The sequence below is a fragment of the Onychomys torridus genome, chromosome 18 (genome assembly GCF_903995425.1).
Source record: "Onychomys torridus chromosome 18, mOncTor1.1, whole genome shotgun sequence".
NCBI classification, from domain to species: Eukaryota; Metazoa; Chordata; class Mammalia; order Rodentia; family Cricetidae; genus Onychomys; species Onychomys torridus.
In genome coordinates, this window is record NC_050460.1 from 49,862,985 (window position 1) to 49,884,915 (window position 21,931).

Below are 21,931 nucleotides of genomic sequence, written 5' to 3' on the forward strand. Positions count from 1 at the left end.
TCCTTTTATTTAAGAGAAGGTGCATATGTCCCTGTTCACTTGCTGTGTGCACATTTTATTTACATAGAAATTCTATAAAAGAATGCCTATGTGCTCGCTAACTGTGTGCATATTTTTATTATGGAAATCCCATTAAAGATTTAGTGGGAGGTAAGTTTGTAAACCATCACCTGGCACAGTGAATGAGAATTCCCATCAGACCTCTCTTTTCCCCAGAGTTGGCCTTTGTCTGTGTGTGCACACGTGTGTACCTTTAACATACTCCACCATGTTTGGAGAAAAAAAAAATAAAACCATCGAAACTCATAAAATTAAAATACATAGAAAATACAGTTGTTATTTGTGAACAGATTTTTTTTGGTCTTTTTTGGGGCATTGAACTTAGGCCTCACACACACTAGGTAAGTACTTTGCCACTAAGCTACACGACCCCAGCTCCAAATTCAGTGTTTATAACCATTAACTACCGAAATACAAATTTCATCTCCACAATGTCTAAGAATTCTGGCCAGTGTGCTATGGTGAGTAGTGAGACGTGACAGCTTCAGCTCCCCACACTGTGGGTAGACACTCCAGACCTTTCAAGTCCACGGCCGGAAGGAGATTGTGTTTGTCAGACAGAGCTGGCAGGAAATGAAGTGGTAAAGGCAGATGCTAACAGTGTACGCTCGCACAGGGAGTAGAGGCTGGCAAGGACGATGCTCCACTTTAATTTGTATTGAGGTGTTTTAAGAGGAGATTAAAAGAGAGGGGGCTCGGAGTCGTGGAAATGGACATGTCAGACAGCCACAAGGAGAGTCCTGAGTGGGTCTGAGTGCAGCTTACCTGGTCTTACCAGCTGGGACATCAGCAAGTTAGGCTGTCTGGACAGACTGGGAGACGGGGACCCACCTGTCCTTAGAGGTGGGCTGAGACCAATGTGAAGTTCTTCATGCAGCCTTGAGTTTTCTCAGCCTCAGACCATGAGCTCTTAGAATATCGGTGTTGAGTTCTACAGAAGCCCAGGTTGAGGCCTAGTTCAGTAGAAGGCTCAGAGAAGCCTGGCTAGGGTTTGGTCAAGGTGGTCTTTATCAGAGCTTGCCCTGGGAAGTCCATGTAGTTCTGGGTCTCACTACCCTTCTCTCAGCTTGCCAAGATTTCCCCTGCCTCATAGACTTCAACGCACCCTTCCTCTAGGGCTCATGTAGCCTAGTGTCTTCTGAGCTCTACCTGCCTTTCCAGCCTCAAGCTGCCCCATGAGTACCGGCCTCATGTCTGCTTCCATTTCTGCTTTGTAGCTGTTTGCCCAGCTCTCCTTCCACAGGCCCTGTCTCCTCAGAGTGTCACATCATCTGCTCAGCCAGATCTGGAGTGTCTATGTGTGTGCTCCATACACTTGTCACAGTCAGAGGTCAATGCTAAATGTCTTCCTTCTCTTCACCTCATTTGGGGGTCTGCCCCTCAACCTGGGGCTCATCATTCCGTTAGCATGTCTGGCCAGTGGCCTCCAGGGATCCACCCATCTCTACCACCCCATGCTGAGAGTACAGACATGTGCCACTTGGGTCCTCATGCTGGCAAGCCAAGTCATTTACCTACTGAGCCATCTCACCAGCCCCGAGATCTCCTTGTGACTGCCTGAGTGCTACTTCCTCAGAGACACTTTCTCTGACTTACCTTCCTGGCATGGAACTTAGCACCCACTTTGTTCCTTTTGTAGAAAAGGTTTCATCACCACTAGAAGTTGCTGGCGTTTCATATATTTGTGTTTGTTGCTATTTACTCCTTCGCCCCTCCTCCCCTTACCAGAATATAATGCTGGATCTTATTTACAACTGAATGCCCATCACCCAGCACAAGAGTTAGCACATTATAGGGATTATGTAAATGGGTTTATAACAAATGGAGACCCTTCATTGAAACATTGGTGTTACAAAAAGCTTACAGATTTTATTGCCAAAATATAAAGCGATAAAGATGCTAAATTAGTTAATAACGTGTATTGACTATATAAATCTGTCATCCATGATACACAAATCTGAGGATGGGGAGACGCTGAGATAGGGTCTCACTATGGAGTCCCAGGATCACAATCTTTTGGCTCTGCCTCCAAAATGCTGGTATGATAGGGTGTGCCACCATGTGTGTTGGGTATAACTAAACTTTTTCATTTTTATTATGGCAGAACGTATGTGACTTAAATGGACTGTTTTTAAGTTTTTTAAGAACACAGTTCAGGGGTATAAAGGATGTTTGCTTTGCTGTCCTGAACGACCATCCTCACCACCTGTCTCCACAACTTTCTCATCTTCCTGAGCTGAAATTCTGCACCCATTCAGCACTGACACACACACCCCTTTCCCAACTCACAGCCACTGTTCTATTTCCTAAGGATTTGACTGCTTCAGGTGCTTGGTGCGAGAGAAATCGTAGAGATTTGTCCTTCTGTGGCAGAAATACTTCATTTGACATAGTGTTTTCAGGGGTCATCCATGTTGTATGTAGGATGTGTCAGAATTCACTTCCTTTTGAAGACTGGATAATCCTTTGCAGTGTGTGGATAGGTAGGTAATTGGTAGACAGACTGATAGGTAAGTAGGTAGGTAGGTAGATGATATTTATCCATTTCTAGATGGAGATTGGCCAGCGGTTTGGATAGACAACACGCAGAAGGAGAAGGTGGGGACTAGAGTTTGAGCTCTTTGGATTCCGAGACCAGAGAAGAGGTGTGTCTCTTGCAGTGTCTCCAGCCAAAGATCAAGGTCCGCTAGTAGCCACTCAGCCTCTCTGAGTTAGCAGGTGTTCACTCCAGCCTTTGACTTCTGAGTCTTATTGATAGAGGCTTGATAAACCTACACATCATGGCCATGGCAGAGCCCGAGCACTGTAGCTGAAGCCCCGCCAGGCCGTGGCCTGGGAGTCTGGCGGGGTGCTGACTGAGGGGCCGTGGGGTGGCAGATGATAATTAGAATATCAGGAGATTCTGATGTGCAGCCACTAAAGCCAACAGAAAACATCAGATGGATACTTGTTTTTTTCAGCCTCTCAGTTCTGTAAATAATGCCTCTGTGAACGTTGCTCATAGGTTTATCTCCATCCCTGTTGTCCATTTTTGCAGCTATGTATTCAGAAGCAGAGCTGCCGGATCACCCTGTGATGGCCTCCTTTTTCAGTTTTTAGGGGAACGACGGCACTGTTCTCCTCAGCAGCTGCTGCCTCATGCTCCCTTGGCAGTTCTGCAAGGTTCCAGATCCTCCTTTGCCCAGCCAGCGTTCCTTATTCCTTATGGTCTGTACCCACCACCCCAGATTTGTTTCCACTAGTGGCCATTTTCCCTAGGGGTACCTTTTTGTGATGGGTTTGCACTAGAAATGTTCAAGCTGCTTCTGCTACTGTTTGGGGCCTCTTGTGTGTTTTTAGAGAAATGTCGCCTGAGTCATTTTTAAAGTCCTTTTTAAGATCAGGTTGTTTCTTTGTGGTTTTTATTTTGTTGGACATTTGAATCGTTGACATCATAGATATAGCACGTAAGAATGTTTAAAGATGTCTTCTATCTCATTCTCAGAGGCGCGAAGTACCATTTGCTAGCTCATACCACCCTGACCTTGGAAAGTGCCGGGGACTTCTTCAAGACCCATAATCTGTCTGTTAATGGCGATGGTGAGTGCTCTGAGTGTTCTTTATTGTGTGTATTAGGTCTGTGCATGTGGTGACGGTAATGTCTAATTTTAGCATGTTACCCTGGAGGGGATATTGACTTTAAAAATATACACATGGACGACTCTGTTTTTTTCCAGCTTGTCTCTCTCTTCCTCCAGAGGAGAAAAAGAAAGGGTTTCTGTTGATGTTGTTCGGCTAACCCTGACTTACAGTGGGAAGAACTGAAGTAGACCATGTCCTTATCTGTGACTCAAAGTTGATGAGAGTCCACTCTGCTAGCTGACAGTTGGATGTGTCTGGACTTAAAGTTAACGATCAGGACAAGCCACCCTGTTCAGTGGTCGGAACCGAGTTGCACACTTGTTCATTTTCTAGGGGGAAGGGTATGAAAGTGTGCGTATGGCTACCACTTCCTTCATGCTTAGCGCTATAAAGATCAGAGGCCCTGGCGCTAATGGGATGGGTGATTTCATGGTGACTTCTTAAAGTTATAGTAAAATTTACCCAAAATAGAGGGAAGGTGATGGGTTGTAAAACACGTAATTTAACCATTTTAAGGAGAACCTCTCTGCACCCATTCTCACTGATACCCCATGCCCTGGGAACTCTGGGTGTGGATGTCCCAGCTTGGGTTGCCTCTGCCTCCCTGCTGGTCTTTCATGACTCTGCCATCTGTATGTCCTTTCCCAGACACTGGGATTCCGACTGTGTGTGGACAGAGGTGTTAAGCCCTCTTAGTGGCAGGTATTTGCTCCCCCTCAGTGTGTGCTGCTGCACTCCTTACACTGAGTTGTCTTAAAGTAGCTGCTGGCTCTGCTTTCCTGTGTCTTGAGTCATTTCTAAAAAACTATCATCATAGGTCCACGTGGACTCCGTCTGAATGTGACTTTTCTGAACAGGGAATCCCCCTCACTACTTTCTATCACACGGTCCCTGCAGTATTGTCTGCCCCCAGTCTATTTCTTATCCTGACTCCTTTTTGTCTTCTCTATTTTAATGCGCATTCCTGAAAGAGGCCCGTCAGCCTTACTCACTAGCATGCTAATATTTGTTAGAAATAACAGTAGATTTACATAGTCATTGTGACAGGAGGTGTGAACAAATCAAGTTGTGCGTCCAAATTTCATGGCTATTCGATTTTGCGTTGTCTGATTTGAGCCTTTGTTATTCAACGCACATAATTTTTAAATTGTGTTTTTATTTTTACACACACACACACACACACACACACACACACACACACATGTGTATTTACATTACAGGCCTGCCTCTTTAAACAAGGGGTAATTACTTTTATCATTCAAATTTTCCTCTCTTGGTAAAATTATACATTATGTTGTAATATCTTAGAAATTACCCTCAAATCGTAATCACCAAAGTAAACAGTAAGAGCTTGTTTTCTCTTTTTCCCAGACAGTGTAAAAACTTTAGAACAGTTAGTCTCCACTCCCTTAATCAGTGAGCTCTTGTTGTAGAATATAATTCTGTTTGTTTTTAAATTTCACAGGATACTCTGGGCTTTGACCATTGACCTTGTCTTACCCCATGTTCTAAGTGTCTGTGGGGACTACTTGACTTTCATATCTTGAATTTAGGATTACTTTCTTTCTTAAGACACAGTCCTTAGAGTTTCTTTTAGAAAGTTTTTTTTGGGGGGGGGGGGGGTGGCTGGTGCTTTTGACTTCACTTTTGAAAGCCGTTTTTATGGGAAGTAGTTGGCACTTTCGTTTCCTGTTCATCCTGTCCTTGTGTGCCCCTTGGTTAGAAAGGAGTGATTAAGTATTTTGACAAATGTTTTTGGCACAAGGATTGGAAGTGGCCTTGACACATGGACAGAGTGGACTGTGGGAGTGAGGCTGCCCTGAGGTGTGGTCAGAGAGGCAGCTGGCCTGTGCCAGGGTACCCATACTATACACACAAGGACTCTGCCTAAGGCAGGTGGTATTTCTAAGTATAGAAATTGGTGCTCAGATGTTGAGTGTCCTGGAGGCCCTCTTTCTTGTGAGAGGCATAGAGAAGCTGTGATTGTTATTCCTCAGTAGTCTGGAGCTGCAGATGCCTAGATAAGAAGTAGCAGGTGATGGCAGAGTAGGTGGAGCTGGGGACCAACATCTGCATCCAAAGATTCTGCAGGAAGGGATTCTGCATCCAGCATCCCCCCTTGAGGATGCTGCAAGAAGGGATTCTGCATCTAGCATCCCCTCTCAAGGACGCTGCAGGAAGGTATTCTGCATCCAGCATCCCTTTTCAAAGATGCTTCAGGAAGGAAGAATTTTCCCTCCTTTTCATAAAATATGAGCTCATTTTATGCGATGCACATTATGAGATGTGGTGTGTTAGGTCCAAAAACATTATTGATTGCACAAACTTTATGGACTCGTCTGAGGATCCAATCATTTATAATTCTGTGTCTTGAGGAATTACATTCTAACTTAAAAAATAAGCAACTTACAGATATTTACAACATAGGCCATTCATAAATTTGAAATTCCTGTATAAAAGAAATTTATGTGTTACTCAGATGCTTGGCTGTGTAGAGTTTTTATTTTGTTTACTGCTTATTTTAGAAAAGGTGGCTCCCACTTATTGCTTTGTGTCTGTGCTTTGAAATCGCTGTGTGTTTTGTATATATGTGTGTATCCTATCAGGTCGCTTTGCTAAGGCCTTAATTTAAAAAAAAAAAAAAAAACAGATTGGATTAGTCCCAGAAGGTATGTTGTGTGGTAGTCTATAATAGACTGATGCGTGGGGAAGTTGTTAAAGCATTTAAGTTTTAGTTCATGCTCTTTATTTAGGCTGGTTTCCCCCCTTGACTGATAACTAAACTTTGGCTATCTTAGTATATGCTCAGTGTCCCAGTCAGTTTCTAATATCATCTTGACAGACCTAGGAAGAGAGTGATAACCTCACTGAAGAATTGCCTCCATCAGATTAGCCTGTGAGCATGTTTGTAGACCATTTTCTTGATTGCTAATTGACATAGGAAGGTCTGGCCCACTGTGGGCAGCACCATCCCTAGGCAGGTGAGTCTAGGCTATATAAGAAACCTAGCCAAGCAAAAGCCAGAGAGCAAGCTGATAAGCAGCCTTCCTCCAGGTTCCTGCTTGAGTTCCTCCCCTGACCTCCCTCAATGAGGGACTATCACCTGGAAGTATATGCTGAAACGAGCCTTTCCTCTCTGAATTGCTTTTGGTCATGGAGTTTATCACAGCAACAGAAAGCAAACCAGAATACTAAGTAACTGTATGTTTACCCAAACCAGTAATTTTTCAGTGTTCCTAAGGCTTTAAGTAAATAATAATTGGGGCCAACAGCTAACTATCAGGATGCAGTGAGCATTCTAAAATCCTTTTTCCAGGTGGGACAGCCTGAGGTGAGGGCATGTACCGGATATTTGTTTACACCCGATGCACAGAATAAGTTACCCAGCACTTTCCTTATGTATGGGTAGGAGTGATAGATACCTACTGCTGCGCAGCAGCCTGCCTCGAAGGAATGCCATCAGGTGCTTCCTTTTTTTCTTTTTTTTGAAAGGACTTTTCAAAATAATCTCAAACTCAGAAGAAACTTGCAAGTTCATGGCCAAGATCTTCCCCCAACACAAACACGTGACACCAAGTTGCTCCCAGCGTGCTTCACAAACCCCAAGAATCTTAACATGTTTTTGAGGACTGTTGAGCCATTTGGCTGCATCCCCTCACCCCAGCACCTGCCTCAGCAAGTGAGGCCCTTTCTGATGTGCAGACTCCATGCTTCTCGCCCTGCTCCGGTGACGTTTCGTTAAAGGGATGCAGCGCCGCGGCCCCAGTTCCGAAGTCTCCCTCCCGACTCTCATAATCTTGGCATTTTTTAGAGAGAGCCGCTGGTTATTAAGTGGGCTGCCCTTGTTTGTGTTTGCGGGATGTTGGCTTCTTCTGTGACTTGAGTATGTCCTCCTGGCCCTGCTTTCTGCCTCTCGGGGGCGTGTCCTTTCCTGTCAGTCAGAGCATCATCACCATGTGCCAGCGTCCTGGTTCGCTTTGAAGTTGCATTGGTTGCAGATGTAGCCACAGGGAGCCACCCAGGAGAAGCCTTTCTTGGAGCACTTTCTTGCCCCCTGGAATACCGAAACATTCCAGCCCATCATGCACTTTCCAACCTGCTCCATCCGTGATGGGGAACCTTGGTTTCTGCTCCCTGACACTTAGTGTTCCCGTACTGTCTGTCACTACTTCATGGTGTCTTCTCACTGCTCTCAGGGGCTGGGCCGCCCGTGGAACATGGTCACTCTCTTTATTCTGCTTGGTTGTGACTCCCAACATCTGGCCCCTTCCGTGACTTCACCCCAGGCATACGCACCTTTCTCATTCTGTTCTTTCTAGGCTGGACAGGCCTGTCGAAGCTCTGCCTTGGTGTGAACGCCCCGTGGCCAGCTCTGATGCCTTATGCTGGCAGTCCTCCTCCTCCTCCTCCTCCTCCTCCTCCTCCTCCTCCTCCTTCTCCTCCTCCTCTCCCTCTTCCTCTCCCTCCTCCTCCTCTCCCTCCTCCTCCTCCTCCTCCTCTCCCTCCTCCTCCTCTCCCTCTTCCTCTCCCCCTCCTCCTCTCCCTCCTCCTCTCCCTCCTCCCTCCTCTCCCTCTTCCTCTCCCTCCTCCTCTCCCTCCTCCTCCTCTCCCTCTTCCTCTCCCTCCTCCTCTCCCTCCTCCTCTCCCTCTTCCTCTCCCTCCTCCTCCTCTCCCTCTCCCTCTCCCTCCTCCTCCTCCTCTCCCTCTCCCTCTCCCTCCTCCTCCTCTCCCTCTCCCTCTTCCCCTCCCTCCTCCTCCTCTCCCTCTTCCTCTCCCTCCTCCTCCTCTCCCTCTTCCTCTCCCCCCTCCTCCTCTCCCTCCTCCTCTCCCTCCTCCTCCTCTCCCTCTTCCTCTCCCCCTCCTCCTCTCCCTCCTCCTCTCCCTCCTCCTCTCCCCCTCCTCCTCCTCCTCCTCTCCCTTCTTTCCCCACTCCTCCAGTCCCTCTTCACCCTGCTTGATGCCGTCACCCAGGGCAGACCTCATGGTTCCTTTCCTGTTCTCACCCGCAGGCTCACCCTAGAGACGACTTCTCTTGGCATCTGTTTACTTGTTCAACGGGGGGAGAGAAAGAAGCAGGGTTGAAGTGTCTACATGTCTTAACTTGGGTGAAATAATGTTCCATTTAGAGGCATAACCTTGCTCATTATAATGAAAATGAGAGTAAGAAGTAAAGTTCAGTGAACACAAATCACTTTATTAGACTATTTTCTATAAGGTTCCCTGAACAATTACTCTTGAATCAAAAGACTAAGGGCCACTCTTCTTCAGTTGACCCCACTGTTGGTCTGGGCCCGCCCTGACTTCTCCACATGCTCATCTGTCCTTTAGTATGCCATCAGAATTCAGGTAGGTGAGCCTATACGTAAAATTCATTTTGAAATAATGGATTGTTTTTGTAGAAAGGGGAAAAAAACATAAAAAGAAAAATTCTGGAATGTGTAACAACCTTAAACGTGTATTTATACCTGGTTTCCCCCTCCCTTCCTTCTTTAAACAGAGGAGTGTTCCTTTTGGCTTCCATTGTATGGCAACATGTGCTGCCGGTTAGTGGCCCAGCCAGCTTGTATGACTGCAGACGCGTTTGCAGGATTCCTGAATGAGCAGGTAGAGGACTCCATATACCCTTCAGCTGTGGAGGGCCAGTCAGACTCTTAGGACACAGGCATTCACTCCAGTGGCCTTTCTGGAAGGGTTAGCTTTTTAATAGTACTGGACACGAGCTGTGGAAGATGTCGGCGGGTGTGAAGAGCGGCTACAGGGAAGGCCTGCTGCAGTCTGGCCGACGCTGGGGCTGCTTCTCCAGTCCCCTCTGGTTCCCCATCCTACGGGCACAGGCACAGGATCGTGGCAACGGTTGTCTTGTGGAAACTGACTCCGGCTGCCCAGCACCTCTCACATAAAGGCCCTTCTGGCAGACAGCGCTTGGCACAGTTTGGGCCTCAGGGCATCCAAAGCTGCCTCTGTGCCACCTCCTCCTGATTTATTTATAGCCATAGTTATTTATATTCAGTAAATAATTAATTGTGGGCTTCAATGAATCAATAGCTTTTTTTCTAAAAGATTCCATTAGGAGGAAAGAAAATTTGCATTCTTGCTAGGTAGTCAACATTTTCTAGTGTTCTGAAAGAGGTGAAGGGAAATTATTTTCAGTGTAGAGAGAGTTATTTTTATAATTTCCCCGGGTCCTTTGATGAATTGCTATGTAATTCTAAGCACTAGATTTTAATAGACCAGCTTTCCCAAATCTGTGTTGATTTATGATTTTGTGTGTGTAAAATTGTGTGGTAATAATTACCTTCATTTTGCTTAATGCTTCTGAGAATTCCAGACTCCCCTGCTCTTAGATTTGGGGTACTCAGACTTACTGTACAGCCAATGAATGGCTAATTCTGTCACATTTGAGAGGTTCTAAAGCCTCAACTGGTTATGTAAATACTGAGCTGGGTTTAGAGTTAAGGTGGTAGTGATTTAGATGGATGGTTTCTTGACTTTTTTTTTTCCAGCAAACAGTCAAAGGTCTGGTTGGCTGGAGAAGGCTGTACTGTGCTCTGAGAGGGGGCAAACTCCACTGTTTTTATGGACCAGAAGAAATTGAAGCTAACGTGGAACCAACTCTGGTGGTTTCCATTGACAAGGTGAGTGGCCTGCTCTTCTATGGTAAGCCCCACACCACTGAGCCACAGCCCCAGACATTTGGGATGCTGCATTACCGAGGGCACATCGGTTTATGATGTTTATGTTCATGTATGTTCTTGATACCCTTGAAGTCATAGAGAATAGGAGGAAAGGATTGTGGGCATAGGCTATTAATTGAATGTTCTGTCTTTGTGTAGTAGGGGTTATTGATGAGACAGAACACCATCTAGTCCCTAATAACATATAATGATGGAAGTGCATGCTAGCAGACCGCTTTTACAGCCCAGAGTTATGACCCCACATTGATAAGATATTTGTGGGAGCTGGAGACTTGGCTCATTGGTTGGGATGGCTCTCTGCCCTTGCAGAGGGTCTGAGGTCAGTTCCCAGCACCCACAGCACACAGCTACCAACCACCTGTAACTTCAACTCCAGGGGAATCTGATATCCTCTTCTGGCCTTTGGGGGCACATGCATACATAGGGCAGACACACAGAGAGACAAATAAATAAAAATAAACTTTGAAAGTCCTTTTTAAAAGATATATTTTTCATGAATTTAAGGGATGATATTTAAACATCTATCATCAGCCCGGGTTATGGCGGCATTCTTTCTAGTGAATATTCAAATGAGTCCATAAAAAGACCTTCTCATTTCTTGTTTCCCATGGGATGAATGGACAGTTGTCCAGACCTCTGCCAGCGCAGGAAAGACTGGCAGTGTGTGCTTTGAACATGTCAGGGAGTGTGCTGTAATTCGACCTTTCCACCTGAGAGTCCGCCAGGGGTCTTTATCCAGGTGTGTTACAACAAAGCAGTGTTTGCAATGCAATTACACATTCCTTGCCTAAAATTCCGCAGGGAAGTGAGTGAGCACAGGATAGACCAAGCATCTTCCATGACACCCTTCACTTCACCTCTCCTGCCAAGTGTCGTGTTTATTGCGTGTCCCCATCCTGACTGTCCCCTTCCCTAGAATACTTTCAGTGACGTTTCGGGAACCAAATCCTAATTGTTTCATCCATTTTCCATGCTTTCCTGTAGAGAGGTGCAGCTGGACTGTGTGATTGGCTGGGAACCATCCCACCCCTCGGCTGTGCGTGTTCTGCTCAGAGTATCAAAGTCACCTGTGATTCCACTTAATACTCATATTCTTGAAAGCATCGGAACCATTTTTTTTTTCCTGATCTGTGTGGACTTGAATTTAGTTCTATTATCTTTTCCAAAAGTATTCTTGTCTATCCCATTTTGGGAAATTTTTGCTTTTTACCCAAAGGAAATTCTCTAGCAGGACTTTTTTTTTTTTTTTTTTAATCACGTAGTTAAGTCCACTTAATTTAATGTTTTTATTCGCAAGTTCTCCATATTAAGTTTTAATTTAAAAAGTAAAGTTTAGGGTTATTCTTCAGAAAATATAAATAAGTAATGCCTCAATATTAAAACATAATGAATTTCTTGGTTTAGAAAGTTGGGTTTATGGCATATATAATTTTATTAATGAAAAATTCACATGCTTTTTCATTATTTGCCCAGCTTTGTATTTTGGTTTGTTTTTGTGGTGTTCTCCTTAGGCTCTTAGTACTTTGAACGATTCACAAAAGGTTAAAACAGAATGCTGACCACCTGTACCATTGACCAGCCAGGACTCACTCCCCTCTGCACTTCGGGTTCCCTTGCTGTTGTTAATGTGCTTTCTCCTATGGATTGTTTTGTTTTCTGCATCATTTGAAGATCAGTTGCAAACAGTGTCTTTCTCCTAACATCGAGGGTACTTTTGTGTATAATCATAACAATGTCTCTTGCAGGAAGTTTATTTCTGACACTGTATTACTATAGACAGAGCAGGTTGCCCAGTGTCCCTAACACGTCTAATTTTCATTGATTTATTTATTTGATCCAAGATCCCTGGGCACCAGAGTCCTTTATCTAATCATGTCCTATTCTGCCTTTGTTTTCCTTTGGTGACAGTGGTGTGTTGTTAAGTCCAGGTCATATTTGGGAGGGAGGTGTATGTGACTAATTGGTTCATTACATTCAGATTAAGTAATTTTGACTAGAGATATATTGCATATGATTATGTGTTTAAGTTGGTTTGCATTCAATAGCTGTGTGGTAAAAATGGAATTCTGCCAAAATTTCCTTTTGTTTTATACCATAGAATGTGGAGTCATAAACCAAGATAAAATATAGTCTAAACAAATGGTAGATTTCAGATTTTATTTACTCTGTGTGTGTGTGTGTGTGTGTGTGTGTGTGTGTGCGCGCGCGCGCGCGCATACCCCTGCACAGTCATAGTGTGTAGAAGGCATCTGATCCTTTGGGGCTAGAGTTTCAGGCATTTAGCGGACACCCAGCTGTGAAGTGGGCTGGGATCTTATGCTCATGATTATATGGTAGGCATCCTCCTAATGCTGGCCCATCCCCCTGTCCCTGCAAATGACATTTGAAAACTCACTGGCTTTATTCAAGAAAGAGTTTTGGGTCAGTTCACCTTAGCGCTACAGTAGGGTGGGCTACCTCCTTTTGCAGATGTATTCTTTCTGTTTGACAAGCCAAGAAGTGAACATCACCCTTGGGTTGAACTTGCCAAACTAGTAAGGACTATTAGGCGACTTACTCTTTTCTGAGAAGGTAGAAAAAAAAAAATCAATGAGCTGGGTTTATTTATTTATTTTATCTTATTTCTTGGTAGAGAACACTGTTCAGTAGGTTTGAAAGGCAGAACTAGACTTCTCCTGTCCCCATACCCATTCTGAATGGGATTTTGAAGTGACATGTAGCTCGGGACAGAAGGAGTCCAAGCTTCGAAGCAACAGTTGAAAGTGCAAGCCTGTGCCCCGTCTTTCCCATCTGAATTCAGGGGGTCTTTGTGCGGAAATGCGGGTCACCACAGGCAGTGCGTCTGCACTTCCTGTCTGAGGGTGAAGATGTCGTTCCGGAAGAGCGGCAGCAGGCTTTGCCGCCTGACAGAGCATCCCTCTTCCCAGCTGATGGGTCAGATAGCCCAGGTGGCTGATGATGCTGTAGTCCACCAGCAACAAGTGAGTGGGGTGCCAGGAATCTTCATGCCCGGCAAGGCCCATGCTTCTGCACAGCTCGCCATCATACACTCTCGGGGAAATTGTTTATCCAAGAAATTGTGTAGGTTTGGCTCTAAACCTGGAGGAGACACAGGTGACATTTGACCTCTGCACGCTTGAAGGCGCTTTATTAACCAAAGTTTTATCGGTTGCCCCTAGGGTGGGAAAGAAGTTCAAGTCTTCGAGGTCAGCAGTCCGTTTTGATTTAAGTCCTAGACATCAGCCATTTCAGGACGTTCCTGCTGGAACTTGAGTCTCAGAAGTGTTCTCTGGGGGGCCGCTTTCCTCTGCAGCCCTTCCCCTCTCTCTCTCTTGAGCCCTCCCATTCACCTCAAAGCTTCCCACTCAGAGTCAAGGTCCTTGATCTAGGTATTCAGACCCGTCATGCTGTTCCAGGCACATTGCCACCCCCTAAAACATGATAGTTACATAATTGTCTATTCGGTTTTTTTCTCAATTCAGAAATTGACTCAGATGTGCAGGAAAGTTGGAAGAAACATGAGCACGACCAGCCTTGCACCCAGCACATGACAGAACCACGGTGTTTGTACTGTCTCTTCATTGGTATCGTACCTTTGCTGATGTGCTTAAACACAACGCTGACACACCCCTCTCTGCAGAACAGGCAACTTCTAAGACTACTCTTTCATGCCTGTGTAACCATGCTGGTGTTGTAGCAAGCTGGGAAATGTGGCAGTGTGGTCCAACATCTAGTCCATCTTTAAACTTCCCCATTGTTGCCTACAATGACTTCTTAGCTTGTGTTTTCAATGCAGAACTGTATCTCGATTGGCTTTCTTTCCCAGACAAGGAGCAAGTGTCTCGCTGGTACCACGCTGGCCCCAGGGACTGTGTTGTCGTTCATATGGACAGTCTTCTCCAGCCCCTGCCTCCTTCTCTCTCATTGTGTGATAAACTCATACATTTTTGTATCTGTCTAATTACTTGGCTTTAAAAGACATAGTAGATTTCTTCTTTTGCTTACCTTTTCTCGCCATGTCCAAAAAACAGTTTTGTTTAAGGCCGCTCTAAAGGTGACGTGAGCAGCTTAGTTTGGTAGCCACTGCGGCACGTCCGTTCCAGTTCTCCGCTTGGCTTGCAGGGGTCTGCTCTCTGACTGTAATTCTTGTCCTTCTAAATAGCATTTCCTGTAAGGCCAAGTCGGTTCATTAATTTTCATAGGGAGCCATCTGTGGAAGCAGTCACATTAAGGGAAGAAAAGCCTAAAAGCTATTCCCCACCCCCTTTCAATCCAAATTTGAAAGGGTGATTTACTTCAAAGTGATTGCTTCAACTTCAAAAACTTCACTCTGAATGTTGTTGAGCAAGACACTCAATGATGGTTACTTAACAACAGTCCCCTGTACACGGCAGAAAGTGCCTTATTAGCTGAAGCTTTATCCATGGCTGGTGGGGTGGGAAAGAAACAGGAGCCTTTGAGATCAGCAGTCTGTTTTGATTTAAATACTCTACATCCGTCATTTCAATAATGTATCTATGCTGAACCAATCAATAACTCTACTTGGTGTGATAGGTTATATTGAATTGTCTTGAAAATGCTTTTAACTGTTGTGCTTATCAAGAGCTGTGGAAAGCCCAGTTACCACAGATTGCATGGCATGTTTTCCCATTCGTGCTAGTCATTTTAATATCTGAACCCTTTCAGCTACTTATGTGTCCTTTATTAAACATAGCCCCAAACAACTGTTTATTTAGTAGCCTTTACCTTAAGGTTGACAAAAATTGAAAGTAACTATTTCAGACTGGTATTGGCTGTGCCTGATGCTTGGCTTAATCGATGTCTGTACTTCACGAAGTTAGATGCCCCATTCATGCCTGTGGATGTGTGCTTGCCCCCATCACCAGACCCCTGTCGATGCCAGTGTTGGGTTTAAACACCACTGTTCTCATCCCCAATCACCCTGGCTTGAGACCTGGCATTTTTCAGACCTCACTTGTCTTTATAACATATTGTGAGGAAGGAATGAAATGTTGCCTGTGGCACTAAGAGAATTTTTACAACATAATTTAGTTTTAAATTTTTCAAGATGGTCAATACAGACTCGTGTAATTGAGCCCCTTTGAACCATTCTGATCAGTCAGCCTTTTCAGAACTCAAAGCAGTGGCCCATTGAAGTCCTGAATATGTATCTATGGTGCACATACTTTAATTTTTAATTTTCCAGACTCCGTAAAATGAAACACATCCATTTGCCAAATTTCATTTCTTTGAGTACCCTTTGGGTTGCTTCTTGCCGGTAGTAGAGTTTGATTATACAAAGAACAAGTAGGACATTTCCTTATAATTTCCTTGGCTTGTTGCCAACTGATAGAAAATCTTTCTTCAAACCTTTGCTATTATCATGGTGTTTCTTATGAAATTTGGAGGTTTCTAGCACATTTCCTACCAATAGCTGATCAATTTAATCATTACCTCATGCCAGATATGGCTGGTAGACCCATATGGGACCTGATATGTGTTGTATACAGGGGATGATGTCTATTTCTAATTATTTCTTGCAACTGAATAAATAACAAAGTTAATTCTGAATCATCTGGAATAAGTTCGGTGGTTTCAGTATGTAAAAGAACTCTTTCTGCATATTGAGAGTCAGTAACTATATTAAGAGGTTCTGGAAAATCTAATAATACCATGAGAATAGCATATAACTCTGATTTTTTAACAGAATCATGAGGGCTTTGAGCCACTTTACCTACTTTTCTTGACTTATAACTTGCCTTTCCTGATTTACTTGCATTAGTATAGAAATTGCTGTTCCTTGTACAATGTGGGGAAGAATCCAATTAGTCATTTTTATAAACTGAAATCACTTGCTTTTGGGATATTTGTTGCTAATCTCTCTGAAGAAATTACGTCAAACTCTGCCAGTGTTCATTTTATACCCATAATGAAGCAATTTCAGCATTAGTAAAAGATACTACAATTTCTATTGGGTCCATTTCTGATCATTGACAAAGTCTCAATTTTTCTTTCTTAATTAATCAGAAACCTTTTCTACATAGGTCTTTAATTTTTCAATCTGTGTGGTAAAAATATCCATTCTAAGATATTATCTTCTCTGCATAAGAATTCCTGAAGGAGAATGTATAGAAGGTAGTATGACCAGGATACAATCAAGTTCTGGATCCAAGTGACATGTGCCCCTATAATTTCTCTTATACCAAAGCCAATTCTCTTTCAGCCTCAGCTAATAATTTTTTGGGACTATTTAAGTCCTTATCACCTTGTAAGGTTTGAAATAAATTACTTAGTTCTTGAGTTTTCAACACAACTGTGGTCTGTAGCCAGTTAATATCAATATATTATCCATATAATGATAAATTATAGCTTGAGGAAACTGTTTACGAATTATTTCCAATGGTTGTACAAAATATTAGCACAAATACAAGGTAGGGCTGTTTAACATCCCTTGTAGAAGAATTTTCTACTGATATCTTTTAACATGCTGGGAATTATTATAAGTAGGTATTGTGAAGGCAAATTTTTCTCTATCCTGTTCTTGTCAAGTTATAGTAAAAAGGCAGTCTTTTTTTGAGCTGAGGATCGAACCCTGGTCCTTGCGCTTGCTAGGCAAGCACTCTACCACTGAGCTAAATCCCCAACCCAAAAAGGCTGTCTTTTAAATCAATCACTAAATAGACCATCCTTTAGGTAATAAAGAAGGCAAGAGAATTCCAGGCTGTAAGGAGCCCATTGGCTGGATCACCTTATTTATGGTTCTAATCTATTAGCATTCTCAATTTTCCAGATTTCTTTTTAATGACAAATATAGGAGAATTCCAGGGACTTGTTGATTCTTCAATATGTTGATCATTTAGCTGCTTCTGCACCAGCTTTTCTAAGCCCTGTAATTTTTCTGATGTCAAAGGCCATCGTTCCACCCACACAGGTTTGTCAATTAGCCATTTTAAAGATAGGGCTGTTGGTGCCTTTGAATGATCAGCAGCTGTTGTACCTTGTTCTTGTACAACTTGAAAAGTCGGTAACTGTCCTTTATAATACCTTCTAATATTTTTCTCAGAAGCATAGGTTAGTTCCTGGTTTGTTTCTAAGATTGGAGGAGTGTTAATCTGTGTTTTCCATTGCTGCAACAAATCACATCTCAATAAATTCATTGCTATGTTAACTACATATGATTTTAATTTTCCCATCTGTCCTTCTAGCCCTAAACACTCACCCCATTTTGCACTTTGTTTTTCCTGAGGTAAAGTTCCAGTCCCTAGAAGTGGAATATTTACCTACTGAAGAGGCCAATCTGTATGCAACAATTTTGCTGAAATTATTGTTACATCCATGCCTGTGTCTAGTACACCTTCAATCACAGTGCCATTCATTTGTATTTTTAGCTTTGGTCTTTGATCATTTATATGCCCAAAATACTGGTTTCATGGTCTCTCTTGAAAAAAAAATTTTTTTAATCTGCTGAAGCTCTTCTGTCATCAGAGCAGTATGGTTTTTCACAACAGGCATTAAGTCTTTTAACTGCTCTGTGGAGGAATTTCCTCAATGCTGACAGGGAATGATTGGCCCAAATTTGACATGGAGGCCTGTGAGAGGCCCCTAAGGTGTGTCATGGTACCAAAGGGTTCCCTTGCCTGTTCCATGTCAATCTGCCTTCATTAGTCCAGTGCTGGCCTTTGTCACAACTTCTATTTGGATTATCTCTAGAAAAAAACATTGTTCCTAGGAACACCTTGCCTACAATCCCTTTTCAGATGACCTGGTTTATCACAATTAAAACGTCTAACCTTTTGATTTTTTTCTTAAAATTTTTAGAAATCACTTCTCCCATCCAAGTTTCATCATAAGTATGAGATCCAATGTTGGTTGCATTTAGAATCCATTCATCTATTGGTGCTGATCTTGCCTTTAAAACCTAACCACCCTTTACATTTTGAATTAGCATTTTTCAGAAGCCAAAGATTCAGTTAGTATTTGTCTAGCTTCTAGATCTGATATCACTTTAGTTACAGCTGAAGTCAATCTTTATTTAAAAACAAAAAACAAAAAACAAAAACAAAAACAGTGAAAGCTTCTTTTGGGCCTTGTATAATTTTAGTAAATGACTCATTCATCTTTCCTGATTTTTCAACCCTGTCCCAAGCATTCAAAGCTGCTATATGGCACCTCATCCATGCTTCTTCCCTGATCTCATGCTTGTTTTGTTTTGTTTTTGGAGACAGGGTCTCTCTGTGTAACAGACCTGGCTGTCCTGGATCTCACTTTGTAGACCAACTTGACCTCGAACTCACAGAGACCCTCCTGCCTCTACCTCCCAAGTGCTAAGTTTAAAGGTATGCATCACCACCTCCAGCATTCCATTCTTTTATTCAAATCGGTACAGCCACTTCCTGGGTACTAGGTGCTAAGTGATACCTGACATGGGACAAATCCTAAGACTGGAGAATTCCCAGGCTGTTTGCTTTTGTGTCCTGCTAGGAGAGTCTGAGTGCCTGTCCTTGCTGTGTTTAAGATGTAAGTCCTGAAATTTACTCTGCTGTTTTCTCCTGATGTCATCTTTGGAGAGGACAGGGCTAAGCCTGCTTTGATGTCACCAGTACAACAAGCAGCTCGAGTGGACTTTAACCCCTGACAAGCCTCACTTGTTCAAATCACTTTCTTTGACACACAATCTTTAATTACAAATGTTTCCACTTAGTCAGATCTATAATTTAAATTATATATAGATTAAATTATAAATCTATAATTTAGATTATCTGATAAATATATATCAGATTATCAGATAAAATAATTTAATCTCAACTCTGCATTTAATTTTCACTTGTTAAAAAGCAAAACAAACAAATGAACAAAATCTTCAATGTACCCCAATATTCTTGAGGCAGAGGCAGACAGATCTCTTAAGTTCATAGCCAGCCTGGTCTACATAGTGAGTTCAGGCCAGGTCTATGTAGTGAGACCCTGTCTTAAAACAAACAAGCAAAAACCCTTCTGTGGGATATTTTAAAACTATAGCAATGTTTAATGGCTACTGTAGTTAATGAAGGGCATAGTATTTATCTGTAATTGTTGACTTGTGTTTTCTTAGGCTAAAAATGGACTGCTTCATCATTCTCTGCTGAGTGGCTTTATTAGAAACAATACTTTGTACATGAACATATGTACAAAGAATCCCATTTTCTTTATTTAGAAGTTGAAATCTCTTTAATCACTTCCCTCTACAAAAGTAATCAGAAATTCTTGTTGAAGTGAAATTGATTGGGGGCAGTCAGTCTCAGCAGCAAGAATATTTCTTTACCCTTCTTCCCTGCTTGAATTCAAGATTTAGTTAGGCCGACAGCAGCGTCCCAAAGACTCTTCTAGAGCTTAAGTCACTCTCTGCTACTGATAATAAACTTTGTTTTTAAAGAGATCAGTTGGTTGTTGATGTTTGGTTGGCTGGCTGGGTAGTTGTTTAGTGAGTTGATTGCTTGATTGGTTGTTGTTGGTTGATTGGGTGGTTGGATGATTGGTTGGTTGATGGTTGATTGGTTGGTTGTTGTTGATTGGTTGAGTGGTTGGTTGGTGGTTGGGTGGTTGGCTGGTTAGTGGTTGGTTAGTTGGTTTGTGGTTATGGTTTAAAAGTATTCCTTCAATAGATAGTATTTTAACATTTTGTTGTTGTATAAATGATTACTTTACTGAGATTGTAATGGGTCTTTCTTTGGACTGAATTAAGTATGAAAGCTTGGCTTTAGCTTAGGCTTGTTCCCAACTAGCTCTTAAAACTTTAACTAACCATTTATATTCATCTACATTTTGTCATGTGGCTAATTACCTCTCCTCAGTCCTGTATGCACTACTTCCTCAGTGTCTGGCTGACTAATCCCCCACCTCAGATTCTTCCCAGAGTTCCTATCTCTGCCCCCAAGTCCCACCAATCCTCTCCCGCCTAGTTATTGGCCGTTCAGCTCTTAATTCAACCAATCAGAAGGTGCCTTAGGCAGGTAAGGAAGGACAGAGACACATCTTCACACAATTTGATCAAATATCCTGTAACACACGAGATAATTCACACAATTTATTACTTAGAGATGGGGATGTACAAAGACCTTGTCACTTTAAAATCATTGTGTTGACCCCATGTCCCACTGCAATCTAGTGACCACCAGGCAGACCCATCTCAAGATGGCTGCTAGTCCTTGTGTTTTGTAATATTCTAAAAGTTCAAAGACACACAGATGATTTCTGCAGCATACGTATTCCCAAGGGATTCTAGAAGAATTCAGTCCTCTGGAAATGAATTCCCTGTATGGTGCAGATGGTGTTCAGCTTCCAGGCTTCACCCATTCTTCAGGGAATCAAGTTTTCTTCCAATCCCATTACTTCCCTGATGCTCACATCATGGTCACTGCAGGTGTGTGCAAGTGTTTTTGTGTTTTGTTTTGTTTTCTCCCGACTCCTAATTGGTGTTTATAGCTATAGGCCAGTACAATCATTCTGCACACATTGCAGCAAGCTTAACTGCCTCCCTCTAGACAGGACTGTATTCACAGGAGCCATCAGGAACTGTTGGGTATTTAAGTGAGAGAGCTAGAATTGAATTGTGTTCTTAAACATAAACTACAAACTGAATTTTGAAGAATGGAAATGAAAAATAATAGAAAGTATCTATTTTTATATCAAATATGCCATTAAAATTAACTTCGCCCACTTTCACTCTTTAAATGTGTTTGTAAAAAATTTCTAAATTGCCTCTGGCTCCCATCATGTTTCTGCTGGACAGTGCTGCCCTCAGATGATGGAAAATGAATCTTTTGTCCCAGACTGCATCCCTCCAGTATTCTGCACTCTAAGCCACATAGGGCTTGCTGTTACTACCTGCCTGTGTGGGACTTGGGGATAGTCCCCCAAATCTTCTGCACCATGAATCTCATGGCAGTGTCCTACCCGATACCACTCAGAAAAAAAACTGAGATTTCCAGCAGGAACAAGATCATTGCCCTTGTAGTAGACTGTTGTGTTCAGCATTGAAGAAAAATAACTTGAACATCGGAATGTCCATAAACCTCATGGATCTTGAGCTGTGAGCATTACCAGTGAATGCCATGTGTGAAGTGAATGTTAATGAAGAAAAACCTGTTGTTGTCTGTAAAAATTTTACATTTTTTCTACTTTAACTGATAACACTGTAATATGTTTGACTATGAAAATAAGGAAGAAACAGACATGCCTGTTGGAAGTGTCATTGATATTTTAATCCACATTAAAGCCATGGCACATAAAAATGGCTTTATAGAAATTTTAAGATGTATATAAAAGGCAGGAATCTGAGATCCTAATGGAAGTTGTATTCTGAGAACATAGCACATATCATGTGTGTGTGTGTGTGTGTGTGTGTGTGTGTGTGTGTGTACAGCATACCCAAAGATCTTTGAATAAAGAAAAATGCCTCTTGAAGACATTCTAGATTTGAGATTAAATACTGAAGATTCTTCAAGTAACATTTTTTAAATTTCAAACTAGCAGCCATACTATTATATACTTTGCATAAATGTGGAAGCTAAGCAATA

The 21,931-nt window shown here is 42.7% G+C and overlaps 1 protein-coding gene across 1 annotated transcript in view; it reads left to right on the forward strand.

The window, feature by feature from the left end:
* Rtkn2 (rhotekin 2) overlaps positions 1-21,931 on the forward strand; it is a 47,564-nt gene that overhangs the window by 17,595 nt on the left and 8,038 nt on the right. Inside the window, exons 6-8 of the mRNA XM_036167963.1 lie at positions 3,545-3,639; positions 9,179-9,285; positions 10,185-10,316. Coding sequence (XP_036023856.1) covers positions 3,545-3,639; positions 9,179-9,285; positions 10,185-10,316 — 334 coding nt within the window. The remainder of the gene's footprint in view (positions 1-3,544; positions 3,640-9,178; positions 9,286-10,184; positions 10,317-21,931) is intronic.